Source organism: Prenolepis imparis, unplaced genomic scaffold (assembly GCF_030444845.1).
Source record: "Prenolepis imparis isolate NDT839.2.m4 unplaced genomic scaffold, iyPreImpa1.0 SCAF_7, whole genome shotgun sequence".
Taxonomy (NCBI): Eukaryota; Metazoa; Arthropoda; class Insecta; order Hymenoptera; family Formicidae; genus Prenolepis; species Prenolepis imparis.
In genome coordinates this window covers 16,075,547-16,092,543 of record NW_028141165.1, presented here as the reverse complement: position 1 = coordinate 16,092,543, position 16,997 = coordinate 16,075,547, and the positions used below count along the sequence as shown (strand labels likewise).

The following is a 16,997-nucleotide window of genomic DNA, read 5'->3' as shown; positions in this document are numbered from 1 at the left end:
ATATATAAAATTCTGTATAAATTACGTATAATTATATATAATTATATATGACTTATTATATAATTATATATAATTTTACATTAATTTTGTCCAGATCTGGACAGCTCACATCTGGACAAAATTAATGTAAAATTATATATAATTATATACAGGGTGTCCGGTAATAGTCACGCCAACCATCGTGTGCAGATTCCTGGGATCATTTGGAGACGATTTTTCCTCAGCAAAAATGTCGAGACACCAATAATTTTGGAGTTATAAGCGATTGAAAATAAAGGGTTTTTCGCAAACTAAGCCTTGTGGAAATAAAATAATAATAAATTCACATTCTTCAGTTAATGTTAGGTAGAGTTACTTTAATAGAATTTTAATTTAAGGCTTAGTTACAAAGATACATGATGGCAAAAATTGAAAACATGCAAAAAATAATGACCTCCCTCGACATTTTCGCTGAGGAAAAATCGTCTCCAAATGATCCCAGGAATCTACACACGACGGTTGGCGTGACTATTACCGGACACCCTGTATAATAAGTCATATATAATTATATATAATTATATGTAATTTATACAGAATTTTATATATTTCTATATAATTTTTATATTGTCATATATGATCATACATAAAAAATTTTGTACCGGGTAATTATAAAAAATATTAATGAAGTCTTGATTTTTATTGAGATTTTATTAATATGTTTAATTATAATTACTTATTATCATAAATTATTTCTTTAATCCAAGTTACTCTCATATATAAATTAATATGTATAAATTTAATATATAAATTTAACTGATAATTAATATTTTATTTTAATATCTAAATTTATTTTGTTAGACCTCGCATCCAAAGTGCTTTGTAAATATCTTCATCTTAAATTAAATTTTTTATTTTGCATTTTACAGCCAAACTGTGCAAGACTGTAAAACTCTTGTGGATTATTGAAACGACATTTAGCGTAAAATATTCAATTGTGATCATTCACCATATTCGATATAATTTCATTTATATACAATCTATATGCAAGTTTAAGTAATGGAATATTTCAATTTAAAAAGTGTGAAAATTTCTAAAACTTTTAACTCTAATAAACTGCACAATGAGTATTTTCATCAAGATAAGTTATGTAAATATATGAATCTTTCGGGTGAATACAAATGCAATCGACACAATATGGATTCCAATTTTTTGCATATTGGCGAACTTTTTGCATATCGACGAGCTTTCTGCACATCGGCGAGCAAATAAATAATGAAACAAATAACAAGATGGAAGAAAAAATAACAATAGACCAAAAAATAAAATATATAAAGAACAAGTAATTCTCAAAGTAACAAAATGCCTCGAAAATCGCGAGTTCCAAAAGAAGAAGCCATCAAAATCTTAGAAAAATATATTGAACATTTCAAAACTTCAGCACTGCCAAAATATACATCAAGCGTTTGGACTGAAATAAGTAAACATTTGAATTTAAAATGGAGCGCGCACGATGTATATATAGCTGTTCGTGAAGACAGACGGGCCATTTTGTCTACTGCGCGGTTGAATAAGGGTATCATCATTCGAAATGATAGTGAAGATTATTCTCTTAGCGGCAATTCCTTTGAGCAATCAAGATCCAGGAATGAAGTTGATTCCAATTTTGAATTTTCCTGAATTTACATCGCTCAAGACTTGGTTTCATTTAAGTTTGAATGTTGAATTGTGGAACAAAATCAAGCCACGATTTCCTGTATTATACGGTGAACAAGGTAGAAGTTATAACATCTTGAGTCCAAATGAGTGGACAGATATTATTTTCGACGCCTTTTTCAAACGTTATCGGTTCCCATGTGCTTACATATTTAAGAGAGCAAAAGTACATCCTTCGCCAAACAGTCTTCATTACATACAAATTTTTGGCAGATGTAAAAGTAAAAAATGTTGTAATCCTTTCTTCGGATACGTTGAAGAGGAACCCGATATTGACGAGGATCTGCATATAAAAATAAAAACTCGAGATACTTCACTTGATAATCATGAAGTTGTAAAGCGTTCCCTTCGAGGTGTGAAAAGAAAAATTATTGGTAAAGAAGTCGCAATAAAGGGATGCTCAAATTACCGAAAAAGAATAGCAAGGGAAAATGGACAAATTGGAGAGATAAGAACCTCCAAATATGTATAAACCGAGTGTTCTCGATCAAGCGAAAAAAGAATATGTAGATTCGGAATTGAATGTCAAACTGACTGATGGTCGAGATCTGATACGAACCATTGAAGGGATGATGACCACTCCACCCTACGCTGGATCCATACAAGCAGTCGGGTCAAACCCTTTCTATGTTTTTTATATGACGACACCACAACTACATGCATATAATGAATATTGTCGGCTACAAAATTGGTCATTCATAAATGTTGATACAACGGGAAGTATTGTACGGACTATCAAACGATCGGATAAAACGAAAACAAGACACATGTTTTTATCTGCAATAGTCATCAACTTTAATAATACTACATTAATAGTTTCTCAAATGATATCAGAAAGACATACTACAGAATTTATAGAATATTGGTTAAAAACATGGATTCGAAATGGCGCACATAAGCCAAAGGAGGCTGTATCTGATTATTCTCGTGCTCTTTTATCCGCCATGTCTCTCGCATTCAACAATCAAACTATAATCTTATGTCGCTGACCAATTTGCAGCTATGTCCCATGGTACTGAAAGTCAAATTTCAAACCCCAGCACATACATTCGAGTAGATGTCGCGCATCTTATACATGCTGTGAGTAGATGGAAATGCTTCGAAAAAATCAGTCACGCGTGCATACGTGAGTTTTTTATACGGTGTGTAGCTTTAATGATAGATGCTGAAACATTTGAGGAGTTCAGAGAACTAATTTTTCTAACTATTATCGTTGCGGTGAATGATTATGAAGACTCAATAATCGCATCAAAAATGATATCACCAAAAGTTGCACGTAAGAAATTGGAAACTTGTATTGCAATGGCTACAAAAGTAATTGATATACCCGATCGCGACGGCATTGCTAATTTCGAAGACGTTGACTCTATTCTGGGAGCTGTACAGTATGATAACGATATCATGTCCGTGAGAAAGTGGATTGATGGAATATTAAGAAATGCTAAAAAAATTACGCAGACCGGATCCGAGTTAAATGCATTTTATTTGCCGAAATTTGCAGAAAGATTAATGTTCGAGCTCGCACATCTGATTACATACGCGACGCCCGCTCAGATAAATTCGAGACTTGGCAAGGAGTCGTGTACAGTTTCGTGGTTGCCGCAATGATTATCGCGAACGACCCGACACACGGTAAACGCGACAAAAAACAGAGATCGAAGACGCTGACAAATAACCGAATTTGCGAGTTGTTGTCTGAGCGGGCAAACGTCAACACATGTGCGACAGCGTTTATTTTCATTGCCGCGCGCGCTCGATCAGCGCGAGAGAGACCCGCACGTCACTGACGGCCAATAGAATTTCGGCACGCGACATCGGGACCGCCAGTGATTGGCAGGTAAGGCGCGAGAGAACGATTAAGAAGGGCCGTCCCGAAGCGCGGGACCTTCTTCAGTAAGAGGTCTCTCGATAAGACACAGCTGTTTTGCAATACCAATTTCGTCGAGTCACAAAAGTCCGTCGCTAGCGGATTTTCCCGTCGCATCGCCCGCGAAACCGGCGCGAGAGAGTCGCTCGCTCTCTCATTGTCGCGGTGCTCCGCCGTCGCAACACGGATGTAAAGAATTCGAATAAACGTTGGTTTGTGAGTTGAAGTCGCGTTACAGTGATTTGGTTCCGCCAAACATAATCGCTCCCGTTCTCTCCTCTCACAGTCTCTCGTGGCCTCTCTCCTTTAAGAAAAGCGAGCCCGATCGCGAACGAAACATTTTGGTCCTTCGAGCCGGATTCCTTCTACCGGCATAGTGCTGAGTGAGAGTGAGAATCACGATGAGCATGGAGATGGAGTGCGTTATACGGAGCCAGCACGAATTGCATACCCGCATAGCGCGTATGGTCGAGAATCTGAAGAAGCTCGGAACAGCGAACATTATGCCCGAGGCAGTAGAAACTCGGATTCTTCGCCTTGACAATTCTTGGGAGAAGTTCGAGAAGCAGCATGAGAACTTATGCACATCATACTGGGAAGCTGTCGTCAAGCACGACTATTGCAAGAAGGACTTCTCCGGCATAGTCGAAGAAGCATATCTACAGCAAAGAGCGCAACTGGCCGTCATGCGAAACGCCTTCCCCGCGCGGCCCGAAGGAGAAGACTCGACCGCACCGCAATCCCGCCAACGGACGACCTTGCCGAGAATTCAACTGCCGCATTTTTCTGGCAAGTACGCAGACTGGCCACCGTTCCGTGACCTGTTTCACTCGGTCATCGGAAGCCAACCGGGCGTCACCAGCGTGGAGAAACTTCACTATCTTAAAGCGAGCGTGAAGGGAGATGCTGAAGCGCTTATACGCAACATGCCGACGGTGGCAGAGAATTACACGAGAGCTTGGGAAGCCCTCTCTTCGCATTATGAGAACCGAAGACTTCTCGTGCGCTCGTACATCTCCGCCTTCACCTCGCTGACCAAGATGAAGGGCGAGTCCGCGAATGAATTGAAGAAAATTATTCAGTGCGTGGGAACCACGGTCAGCTCCCTCGAGAGTATCAACCGCCCGATTGCGCAGGATGAGGACTTGTTCGTCCACCTCACGGTGGAATTGCTCGACGCACGCACGCGTCGCGACTGGGAGGAGCACATCAGCGGGAACGTGGAGCCACCGACGTACGCCGATCTCCGAGACTTCCTGGATCGTCGATTACATACGTTGGAGGTGTTGCATCCACCGAAGGCAGAGGCGAGCGTCGGCAAAGCGGGCGACAATGCGTGCCGGTCGGCACGCGCTCATCACGCCCAGAGGCAAAGCGAGGTCGGTGCGTGCTGTGCCAGAAGGACCACTTCCTGATGCTCTGTGACCTCTACAACCAGAAGTCAGCCAAGGAGAGGAAACTGACCATCGAGGCCAACCGTCTCTGCCTAAATTGCCTCGGAAAACATCAGCTGGGTGAGTGCATGTCGAAGAAGAGCTGCTCCGCGTGTCGAGAACGACATCACACGTCGGTGCATGACGCGTGTCGGGAATCCGGTGTCGCGAGAACGTCTCATGTCGCGCGTGAATCGACCCTGGGGAAAGGGTCCGTGCTTCTCGCCACCGCACGCATCCGCGTCGCGGACCGATTCGGGAACTTGCACCCCGTGCGCGCGTTAATCGACCAAGGCTCGGAAGCCTCGATGATATTGGAAGCGCTGACGCAACGACTGCGGCTGCCACGCCGCCAAGCATCGGTCGACGTGTTCGGCATCGGAGGGACTCACACGGGCGTGGCCAAGGGGCGAGTGACGCTGAACGTGTTACCGCGACTTCCCGGACCGCCGATGACGGTGTCGGCGGTCGTGTTGCCTCGCCTCACGATTTACGCGGGGCCGACGACGAGGGACACGTGGGAGCACCTGCGCGGGCTCGAGCTCGCCGACCCCGAATTTTGCGATGCTGATCTGGTGGATGTCCTGCTCGGAGCCGACGTGTTCGCCGCGATACTCGGACCCGGGGTGCGTAAGGGGAGGCCGCAGGAACCGATCGCGCAAAGCACTTCCCTCGGCTGGATCTTGTCTGGTGCGATCGAGGCAACCGCCGACGGCGAACGAACGCGAGCACACACGTGCGTGATCGACGATCCATTGTCGGCCATGGTGAAGCGGCTTTGGGAACAAGAGGAGATGCTTCGCCTGCCAGTGCCGCTGACCGCCGAGGAACTTCATTGCGAGGAGTTATTTGCGCGCACCCACGCGCGGAACAAAGAAGGGCGATACGTGGTGAGAGTGCCTGTCTCCACGCCCTTACCGGACTTTGGCGAAACACGGGCAACCGCGGCACGGTGGTTGACCCGAATCGAGAGTCGATTCGCTCGCGACGACTCCTTCCACGCGAAGTACGAAGAGTTCATGCGCGCGTACGAGGAACTTCAGCACATGTCGCCGATCCCGAGCACTGAGGAACGACCTGCGGGGCGCGTGTGTTACCTACCGCATCACGGAGTGATGAAGGAGTCCGACGGAGCGGCGAAATTACGCGTCGTGTTTAACGGGTCGTCGCGCTTGTCGTCCGGCACGTCGCTCAACAATCACTTGATCGTCGGGCCGAATCTGTTGCCCGCGCTGACGGACGTGTTGCTGCGCTGGCGATGGCATCGACACGCCATCGCCACCGATGCCGAGAAAATGTACCGGCAGATTCTCGTGCACCCTGAGGATCGGGATTTACAACGCATCGTGTGGCGAACCGACGGAACGAGACCGTTTCAAGAGTACCGGTTGAACACGGTGACCTACGGCCTGGCGTGCGCCCCGTATCTCGCGATCCGATGCCTGAAGCAGTTAGCAGACGATGAAGAGACGCGCTACCCGAAGGGAGCCGCGGTGCTGAAGATGGACGTCTACGTGGACGACGTCTTGACAGGAGCCTCCACGATACCAGAGGCCCTCGAGATTCAACGGCAACTGATGTTACTCTGCACGGCGGGCGGGTTTCCGCTGAAAAAATGGTCCGCGACCGACGCTGAGTTGCTTACCGGAGTGCCGGCGACGGATCGGATGCATGCTGACCTGCGCGACTGGAGAATGGATGAAGGTCACTCCATGCTCGGCTTGCGGTGGCATCCAGGCGCCGATCGCTTCTCGTACGTCATCCGACCAAATCAGCTTGCCGTCGCTACGAAACGAACAGTGCTGTCACTCACGGCTCAAATGTACGATCCGTTGGGCTGGCTGGTTCCATCGGTGATAAGGGCCAAGATCCTGATTCAAACAGCATGGATGCAAGGACTAGACTGGGACACGCCTCTAGCCGAGAAAGACGCAGGGCTGTGGGCGAGCTTCCGCGAAGAACTACCATGCCTTGAAAGCATCCGAGTACCTCGATGGCTCCGACACGGCGTGAAGGATCGAATCGAAATCCACGGGTTCGCGGACGCGTCGGAAAGAGCGTATGCAGCCGTACTGTATCTACGGGCGGTCGATCCCGACGGAACCGCGACGACATCAATACAGCGAAGAGCAAAGTCGCGCCCGTCAAGCAAGTATCACTGCCGCAACTGGAGCTCTGTACAGCGGCCTTGATGGCTGCCCTTGTGACTCACGTTCATAAGGTCATCGGGCTGGCGAATGCCACTGTTCACCTGTGGTCAGACTCTACGGTGGCGCTGTCGTGGGTTCAAGGTCATCCATCGCGGTGGACAACTTATGTAGCGAATCGCGTGGCGGAGATCCAGCGAACAGTGCCCGACGCTCATTGGCATCACGTGCCCGGACACTGCAACCCCGCCGATTGTGCCTCGCGGGGCTTGTCTCCTCGAGACCTTGTGGCGCACGAGCTATGGTGGAAGGGACCGACATGGCTGACAACGACGACGAATTCCTGGCCGGCAGGCCCCGCGTTGGAGGCCTCGAGCGAAGGACTGGAGCAGAGAGCAACCGCCCACGCGGCGTCGCCACGCGAAGAAGAATCGTCGATGCTGACGAGACACTCCTCGTTGCACAAACTCTTGCGGATCACGGCATGGTGCCGGCGCTGGCTGCCGCACCGACGAACTTCGAGCGATGTGTTGTCAGTGAGCGAACTAGAAGAAGCGGAAGAAATGTGGATACGTGGCGCTCAAGCATGGGGCTTCAAAGACGACCTGAGCGCCCTAGCTAAAGGCAGAGCTTTGCCGAAGCGAAGTCCACTCCTGACCTTGACGCCGTTTCTGGATCCAAAGGGCATCCTGAGGGTGGGTGGAAGGTTGAAGCATGCTCTGCTCTCGTTCAACGAGAAACACCCCATCATCCTGCCGGGCGCCTCCCACCTCTCCAAGCTGTTCATAGAGGCAAGTCACAAGCAGACCCTGCACGGAAGCGTGCAGCAGACACTGGGCCTGCTGCGACAGCGAATGTGGATTCCACGAGGACGACTCGAGGTCAAAGGAGTCATCCATCGGTGCCTACCGTGCCTGAAATGGCGGGCGGCGACCGCGCAGCAGAGGATGGGTGAACTCCCACGGCCGAGAGTCACACCGTCGAGGCCGTTTCTAAACACCGGCGTGGACTATGCCGGGCCAATCTCACTGAGGACTACCAAGGGCAGAGGACATCGAAGCTACAAGGCCTTTATCGCGGTGTTCATATGCCTGAGCACCAAGGCCGTCCATCTCGAGGTCGCTTCGGACTACAGCGCCAGCGCCTTCCTCGCGGCTCTTCGACGGTTCGTTGCCCGGAGAGGATTGTGCAAGGTAATGTACAGTGATTGCGGAACAAATTTTGTAGGTGCAGACAAGGAATTGCGGGCGCTTTTCACCGCGAGCAGCGAGGAGGGGCGCCGGATTGCAGTCCAACTCAGTCAAGACCGCATCCGGTGGAAATTCAATCCACCAGCGGCGCCGCATTTTGGAGGACTGTGGGAGGCGGCTGTCAAGGCGCTCAAGCGGCACCTCCGACGAGTGCTGGGCGATGCCACTCTGACGTTCGAGGAAATGTCGACGCTCTTGCCTCAACTCGAGGCCACTCGAGGCCCTCTCCGAGGATCCCGACGACACCGGAGCCCTGACCCCGGGGCACTTTCTGATAGGGACGGCACTGAATGCCGTGCCCGAGCCCTCGCTCCTCAACACCGCGGAAAACCGCCTGACGCGTTGGCAAATGATCCAGCGCATGAAGCAGAGCTTCTGGGAGAGGTGGTCCCAGGAATACCTGCAAGCACTGAATCATCGACCGAAATGGTGGAGGAGCGACTCCACCATCAAGATCGGGCGAGTATGCCTCTTGCGCGACGAGGCATCGCCACCGTCGAAATGGCCCCTCGCTAAAATCATCGACGTCCACCCCGGCAAGGATGGACTCGTGCGCGTAGTCTCCGTGCGAACCGCGACGTCGCGGTTCAAGAGACCTGTGACCCGCCTTGTTTTGCTGCCAACGAGTGACGACGAGGCGCGAATAAAAACAGAATAAGAAGGGGGGGGTATCAAAAATGTATCTTGACCGATTATACCTGCGTTTTTTCGTTTCATGTTAGTTCAATTTGTAAATCAACTCATCATGCGTTGTGAGAAAAAGGGGAAAATCTCTGTCCGAGGGGTAGAGGCGGCGAGTGCATCGTTCGAGCGACTCAAACGAGGCGGGCGGAATGTTCGAGCTCGCACATCTGATTACATACGCGACACCCGCTCAGATAAATTCGAGACTTGGCAAGGAGTCGTGTACAGTTTCGTGGTTGCCGCAATGATTATCGCGAACGACCCGACACACGGTAAACGCGACAAAAAACAGAGATCGAAGACGCTGACAAATAACCGAATTTGTGAGTTGTTGTCTGAGCGGGCAAACGTCAACACATGTGCGACAGCGTTTATTTTCATTGCCGCGCGCGCTCGATCAGCGCGAGAGAGACCCGCACGTCACTGACGGCCAATAGAATTTCGGCACGCGACATCGGGACCGCCAGTGATTGGCAGGTAAGGCGCGAGAGAACGATTAAGAAGGGCCGTCCCGAAGCGCGGGACCTTCTTCAGTAAGAGGTCTCTCGATAAGACACAGCTGTTTTGCAATACCAATTTCGTCGAGTCACAAAAGTCCGTCGCTAGCGGATTTTCCCGTCGCATCGCCCGCGAAACCGGCGCGAGAGAGTCGCTCGCTCTCTCATTGTCGCGGTGCTCCGCCGTCGCAACACGGATGTAAAGAATTCGAATAAACGTTGGTTTGTGAGTTGAAGTCGCGTTACAGTGATTTGGTCCCGCCAAACATAATCGCTCCCGTTCTCACCTCTCCTCTCACAGTCTCTCGTGGCCTCTCCCCTTTAAGAAAAGCGAGCCCGATCGCGAACGAAACAATTAATTATACTCGCGGCAGAATTCCCATTGTGGACTAGTGTTACATTGCCTAATGATAAAAAACATGCAACATCGAGTTATGTAGAAGGATATTTTAATGATTTGAAAACTCGCATACTAACAGGGAATCCATTAATAAAGCGGTTGCCAGTGCGTATAGATCGTTTTTTAAAAGTCCATCTGAAGGATATTATTGGTGGTGTATTAAAATTCGAATTGAAGTTGACAAATTTAAAGGTAGAACGGTTAACAAAGACATCAAATTCGGTTATTACGAAAAGAGTCAATATATCAGAAGAATATCAATCTGAAACCAAGAGTTGTGTCGACTCGCATTCAGAAGATGAATTCACTTATGAGATACCAAACACAAATATTCAGGATTTCGCATCATCTGATAATAAATGCAATATTTTTTTAACAGGCGATAGCGTTACAGTTTCACCCATTATACATCCAGATGGTGTGAAAAATGGCAATTTTAATGTACCCGCAAAAGATTTATGTGTTAATTACGCACAGAATGCAGATGATTCAAATTTAAAGTCTTACGAAAATTGGCGCAATTAAGGTCGACTGAAAAATAATATATTTTCAGTATCTATTATCGCAAATGATGAAACTGATCCTGTTTTCGTAGAAGTATCTAATTACAACTATCAAACGTCTGATTCTGACACGTCAGAATCAGTAATCTATAATGAGACTGAAAAACTTACACTAATAGATAATTCGGACGAAAATAATGTGAACAATGCATTTTTGACTCAAGTCATTGAAAATAAATTGGCCTTACCCCAGACTGGGGGGAAGTCCCCTGCCCGTAGGCAGTCTGTGTATAGCCGTTTGATTGGCTCCGACAGGTAAGTCAAGGCATATAGCCAGACCCTTCCGGGAATGCCATCTGGCCCCGGGGCCTTGTTACCCCGGGCTCTGAGCCTCTTGGCAATCCCGGCCAGCTCGGCACTGGACACTTCATATTCCCCTTCCCACGCGACGGGCTCCCTTATGTATAATTCGGGGACCCGGTCGCACTGTGGGAAGAGGGTGGATAATATGTTATTTAACACATCTGTGTCCAGTGCCTCCGTCACAGGGGGCGTCCATCTTCTCAGTTTCTTCATAACTGCTTTATATGGGCGCCCCCAAGGGTCCGCATTGAGGCCCTGGAGTTGTTCGTCCCAGGACCTCGCCTTTGACTTCCTGATGGCAGCGCTCAGAGCATTACGTGCTGTTCTGTACCGCTCGAGCGCCTCTGTCATGCCCTCGTCGTCTTCGCCGAGGCTTCTCCTTCTTAGTCGCTTGAAGCGGCGCCTGGCTTGGACGGAGGTGCGTCTGAGATCCGCAATCTCCTCCGTCCACCAGTACGCCGCTCTCTGCGGCCTCGGTCTGACTCGGGGCATTGAGATGTCACAGGCATCTCTGATTATTGCCCCGAGCCATGCCACCTGGTCCTCGATCGCTTGCGGTGCGTTCGCACCGGGCCAGATGGCCGAGAGCATGGTTGCCACCAACCTGTCGGAGTCCAATCTCCGTAGGGCCCACCTTTGGGGTAGGTCCCCCCCTTGGGCGCGGTTCAGCACCCCCGGCGGACGACGTCCACCCTCATCCGAACGTATAGATGATCGGAGAGGGTCTCGTCGTCCGTCACTCGCCAGTCCTCAATCCTGTCCGCCGCAGAGGGAGATGCCCATGTGAAGTCCACGATGGACTCCCCCTGCGGCCTGACGAGGGTGCTGCTCGACCCCTGATGAACAATACAGAGGCCGAGAACCGCTGCCCAATCCTCCAAGACCCTGCCTTTGCGGTTCGTTCGCCGAGAACCCCAATGCGCCGAATGGGCATTGAAGTCCCCAGCGATCACAATGGGTTCGGGGAGTCTCCTCTGCACGATGATTGAGATCTCATCGAGGATATCCCCGAACGTGGCAGGGTCGACACTGGGGGGAATGTAACATCCTACAATCCACAGTGGACCCCACTCCACGGTTACACACGCTCGCCCGCCTCCAATTTTTATGCATGGATGCGAGCCTGTCTCCCTTCTCCACGTGATTGCGACCGAGCCAGTATCGTTAGTTGCCCAACACGGATTATCCGGTGGGACACGATACGGCTCGGCCGCAATCCCTACTCCGCATTTGCACTGCGCCAGGGTGTGCAAGAAAAGATCCTGGGCCCTGGCGCAGTGATTAAGATTCGCCTGGAGGAGGCCTATTTTCTTCGCCATAACTGGCGATGCTTAGGCTTCCTCCGTGACCACCTCCATTGGCTCGCTATTTTGAGCCGGGGGCGCGTTTGCTCCTGCCTTTGCCTTATTGGAGGCGCCCCTTACCTTACGCGTGCGTTGTGGTTTGGGCGCCTCCTTTGTTTGGCTTTGGGCGAGCTCGGGGGAGGCAAGGCCATCCTCGGAGCCCCCCTTAGCCCCTCCTTTCTCCTCTCTCTTTTTGCCTTGGGAAGGCCCGGGGGAGGCCCCGCCATCCCCGGAGCCCCCCTTGGCTCCTCCCTTTTTCTCCATCTGATTGCTGCCCTTCCTGACTGCCCTTCCTCCCTTCTTTGCGCGGCAGCTATCGCCGCCAGTGCGGTGATTTGCCGGCAATCCGGCCTCAGCGCATAAGACGCAGTGCGTCTTGTTTCGGCACTCAGTAGCCCTGTGCCCAGGGGAGCCGCAGTTATAGCAGCAGCCACTTCGATCAGTTGGGCTGCTACATTGTTTCTTAACGTGCCTTCTCCCCATGCAACGGAAGCACTGGAGAGGGCGCGCTTTAAGGGGCTCCACCCTGGCCACCACCCATCCTACTTTCACTTTGCCCACCGCGGCCACCTTGGCCGCGGCCGCGACTGGGCACTGCATCCACAGGGTGCCCATGGCCCCCTTGCTGAAACGGATTTGTCCCGATCTGATTTCGGAGGCCTGGCACCCTCCAACTTTCGCTACTTCGGGCTTAACCTCGTCCACGGTTGCGGACTCATCTAGCCCGTGGACCCTGATATCGCCCCTCTTACAGGGGCGGGTCACCCGGACTCCTTCCTTTCCTTCCAGAGCCTCTTTGAGTTTCGCCGCAAAGAGGTCTGCCCTTTCCTTCGCCGGGGATCTCGTATAGGATTGCCCCGGTGGCTGCTCGGCGGGCCTTGACATCTTTGATGCCTAGCTCCTCCAGGTTCATCTTTTGGCGAGCCAAGGTGATGGTCTCGCCGTATGTGCCTTCGGGGCAAGATACTGTCACCGCCGCCGTCCTTGGAATCCTCCCCGATCTCCTCCCAGCAGCCTTGGGGGCGGCCTTTCCCTCGGCCCTCTCTTTGTTGAGAGGGGGGAGACCTTTTTTGCCCCGCTACTGTTCGCGGAAGAGGGTTTAACAGGCGCTGCTGTTGATGCCCGGCTTTTCCTCGCCTCTCTCCTCCCGACAACCTTCACCCAGGTGGAATCCTGGGCATCCGAGGTTGCGGGAGCTGGGGAGGATTGTTGGGGGAGGGATCCTTTATTTGGGCCTTAGCCTTTATTGGTTTGGGCCCATCCTTACTTGGGCCTCCCTGTGGGTTCCCATCCTTTTGGGAGTCGCCCTTTTTCTTATCTTTCTTCCCGGCGTTTACCTTGGCAGGGACCGGTCCCTTCGGGGGTACTGTCGGTTGGCGTCAGAGGGGACCACTTTGCTCGGGGGAGGTCTCGTAGGGGGGCCATTGGCTCCCCTCTTAAGCTTCTCCCTCAGGTCAAGCAGTCCCTGTATTCGCGAGGTGAGCTCGTCATACGCGCTCATATCTTCTCGACCTATTCCGGGGGGATAGTCCTCTAGCCTTTTCACGGCCCCCTTTACAGGGGATCTGTTAACCGTTGGCGGTGCCGCGTGCGGTGTGGCTTCCATCATCGCGTCCATCTCCATCTCCGTCACTGGTAGGACCGGTGAGGGTTGAGGGATGTTTTCCCTTTCCCTGCTAGGATCTTTCTCACCGTGTGCTATCCTTGGAGGCGTCACTTGGGGTTTCTTCCCCTTCATTTTTCCTCTTTCTTCCCTGAGGCGCTTCATCTCATTTTTCAGGGTGAGCATTTCAGCCCTGAGCTCCTTATTCTGGCGTTGAAGCGCCTTCAACTCGTTCTCCCCTTCTCGGCTGCTAGTAATTGTGGCCGTCATAGCCGACGCGGCCAGAGCGGCTATCGCGGCCTGAAGGTAGCAGGCCGCGTCCGCCATATCTTTTTGTACCGTCCCTTTCAAGTTTTTGCTCATTACCGCGCATTATTTTAGCACGGTAATGCTCTCCAACCCTTTGGCGGCAACATCAAGTGTCGGCGCTTGCAAGACCTCGTCGGCAAATTCGGCTGCCTTCTGCTCGAGCCTGTCCCACGCCTTGCTGTTGCTTATTGGCGTGGTCGGGTCGTGCATCTCTGCCTCTCCCCTGCGTTCTTTTTCGGCGCGTTCCTTAGCCTGTAAGGCATTTTTCTTCTCAAATTCCCCGGTGGTGACGAGGCGCCCACTCTTCTTCCTCTTCTGACCCGTGATCAATTCGGGGAAGTCCGTAACATCAACCTCCTCATCAGTTGATATCTCCATTCTATCCCCGTCGTTCCCTGCCGCCTCGTTCCCGTTTGCAGGAAGCATCTGGCAACTGCCCTTGTTGCGCTTTTTCGCGCTGGGCGGGCGGTTCGTTGTTGCCATCCTTGGCAAGTAGTCAGCAAATGTGACTGTTTGACTATGCGGTGTTGCCAGGTCCTCTTCTTGCATTCTGGAAGGGCCCGCTACCGCCTTCACATCCTAGCGCCTCAGGCATACTGAGACCTTTCGCATCTCAGTAACCCTCGGCTTGCTAGATTTGGGACCTGGTTTGGTCCTCACTGCCATCCCACCTCCCTCCTTCGTCGTGATGTTTTTAAGGGTCTGCATTTTGGTTTTTCCCACTCCCTGCGGAGGCTCGACCGGCCGGCGTATCTCCCACCGGCCAGGGGACGACCCGAAACATGACCGGAATCGCCCACCAAGCCGGTGCCCCGGGGACTCCCGGGGGGCCGGCTTATGTCGCGGGCCGGGGGGATACCGCACCCCCGCGCACAGGACTCCGAGCCCCTTACTCCCCCATGAGGGGTTTGACTCCCCCATGGGGTTTCAGGGGTCCCCCGCCTCCGACAACGGGGATATCTCCGCAGGTGACGCCACTCGGGGGGCCCCACGGACGCTTTGGACAGGGTCGCCGCTCCCCGGCCCTACCCTACACGCCGTGACGACCAGCCGTCCCCCCGCCGGTTAATCACTGCCGGCGAAAAGGACACACCTTCTCCTGACCGGCCGGTTCGGAAGGGGAAACGGTCCCGACCGGCCAGGAGTACTTACTCTCGCCGCTGGGCCCCGCCTCGGAAACGTCCGAGCGGCCCCAGCGGCAGACACGCGTGGCACCCTCTGGGCGATGCCCCTTGGGTAACCCCTCCGGGCAAAGCCCCTCGGGTAACCACGCGTGGCCTTCTCCGCCGTCCCGGCCCTACCTCGGAATACGTCCGAGTGGCCCGGGAACGGCCAACCCCAGGGAGCCGTGACGGGGACCCAGGCTACCCAGCCTGGGACCCCCGACCGGCGCCCCGGGGCTCCTCTCTCGTCGCCGGGCCCCGCCTCGGAAACGTCCGAGCGGCCCCGACGACAGACCCGCATGGCACCCTCCGGGCAATGCCCCTTGGATAACCCCTCCGGGCAAAGTCCCTCGAGTAACCATGCAGGCCTCCTCCGCCGCTCCCGGCCCGAGCTCGGAATAATTCCGAGTGGCCCGGGTGCGGCCAACCCCAGGGACGCTGGGACGAGGGCGAACCCTCCAACCAGCACCCTGAGGCTCCTACTCGTCGCCGGGCCCAGCCTCGGAATCGTCCGAGCGGCCCCGGCGACTGACCGGCGTGACTCCCTCCGGGCAATGCCCCTCGGGTAAACCCTCCGGGCAAGGCCCTTCGGGTAGTCACGGCTGGTCCCCCTCCCCCTGCGGCCCCCGCCGCACAAAACCCCACCCCGAGACCGGGGGGGACACCCCCGGGAATAAACCCCGAAAATACCCCCCCCCCCCCAGAGACACGGAACAGAACCCCGGCGGCCGAGGCCGCAGACTGCATGGCGGGAGGACAAGCGCCGAAGTGCAGTGTCCTCTCCTAACGGTGCTATACCACCGGGCGTTCGAATTCCGGGTCGCCATCCCTTACCACATACGAGCCGAAGCTCTAACGAGAAAGTGGGCCCCGTCCCCCCGGACTGTGATAAGACTCCCACAGACCAGGAGGAGCCCCCAGAAACCAGGGGCAGCCCCCAGAAACCAGGGGCAGCCCCCAGAAACCAGGGGCAGCCCCCAGAAACCGGGGGGAAGTATACCTCTTAACACGAGGTACGGACCACTCTTGGCACCCCTCACAAGGCTATCCCCTTGCGAAGGGTGAGCCCCCCCACCACGCCAAGGTGGTGGTCCACGGGGGGGAAATGACTTAACCATAGGCGACTCATTTCCACTGCCCAATATCACTGACATATTGAACCAGTTAGGAAACGCCAAATATTTCACAACGCTGGATTTGGCGTCGGGATATCATCAAATCCCGATGTCCAAGCGAGATAAAAACAAAACAGCATTTTCAACGCCCTACGGACATAACGAATTCAATCGAAAGCCGTTCGGGTTGAAGAATGCGCCAGCAACCTTCCAGCGATTGATGAACTCCGTACTCACCGGAATGCAAGGACTCAAATGCGTAGTTTACTTAGACGACATCGTCATATACGGAGCAAGCCTAGAGGACCACAATAACCGACTTAAAAAAGTATTACAGAGACTTCGAGAAAATAATTTAAAACTGCAGCCGGACAAATGCGAATTCCTACGCAAAGAAGTGATTTATCTGGGTCACATAATTTCGGAAAACGGAATATCTCCGGATCCATCGAAGTTAACGGCAATTAAAGAATTTCCAACGCCAAAAAAGATAAAAGGCATACAATCATTTATAGGTCTCGCCGGATACTACAGAAAATTCATAGGAGATTTTTCAAAGATTGCCAAGCCGTTAACCAAGCTTACCACAAAAGCGGAAAAAATTAAATGGACCACGGAACAGCAAAAC

At 52.3% G+C, this 16,997-nt stretch overlaps 4 protein-coding genes across 4 annotated transcripts; 3 read left to right on the top strand and 1 right to left on the bottom strand.

Annotated features, from left to right (window-relative positions):
- The first annotated feature begins 3,960 nt into the window (after positions 1 to 3,960).
- LOC145938280 (uncharacterized) lies at positions 3,961 to 4,974 on the top strand. Its single transcript, XM_083041773.1, has one exon. It carries the CDS (start codon positions 3,961 to 3,963, stop codon positions 4,972 to 4,974), a length of 1,014 nt encoding a protein of 337 aa, XP_082897899.1.
- Positions 4,974 to 7,184, top strand: LOC145938279 (uncharacterized). Its single transcript, XM_083041772.1, has one exon. The coding sequence runs from the start codon at positions 4,974 to 4,976 to the stop codon at positions 7,182 to 7,184; it is 2,211 nt and encodes a 736-aa protein (XP_082897898.1).
- Positions 7,184 to 8,905, top strand: LOC145938278 (uncharacterized). The gene has a single exon (XM_083041770.1). The coding sequence runs from the start codon at positions 7,184 to 7,186 to the stop codon at positions 8,903 to 8,905; it is 1,722 nt and encodes a 573-aa protein (XP_082897896.1).
- A 2,596-nt stretch (positions 8,906 to 11,501) lies between these two features.
- LOC145938277 (uncharacterized) lies at positions 11,502 to 12,155 on the bottom strand. Its single transcript, XM_083041769.1, has one exon. The coding sequence runs from the start codon at positions 12,153 to 12,155 to the stop codon at positions 11,502 to 11,504; it is 654 nt and encodes a 217-aa protein (XP_082897895.1).
- Between the last annotated feature and the right edge of the window lie 4,842 nt (positions 12,156 to 16,997).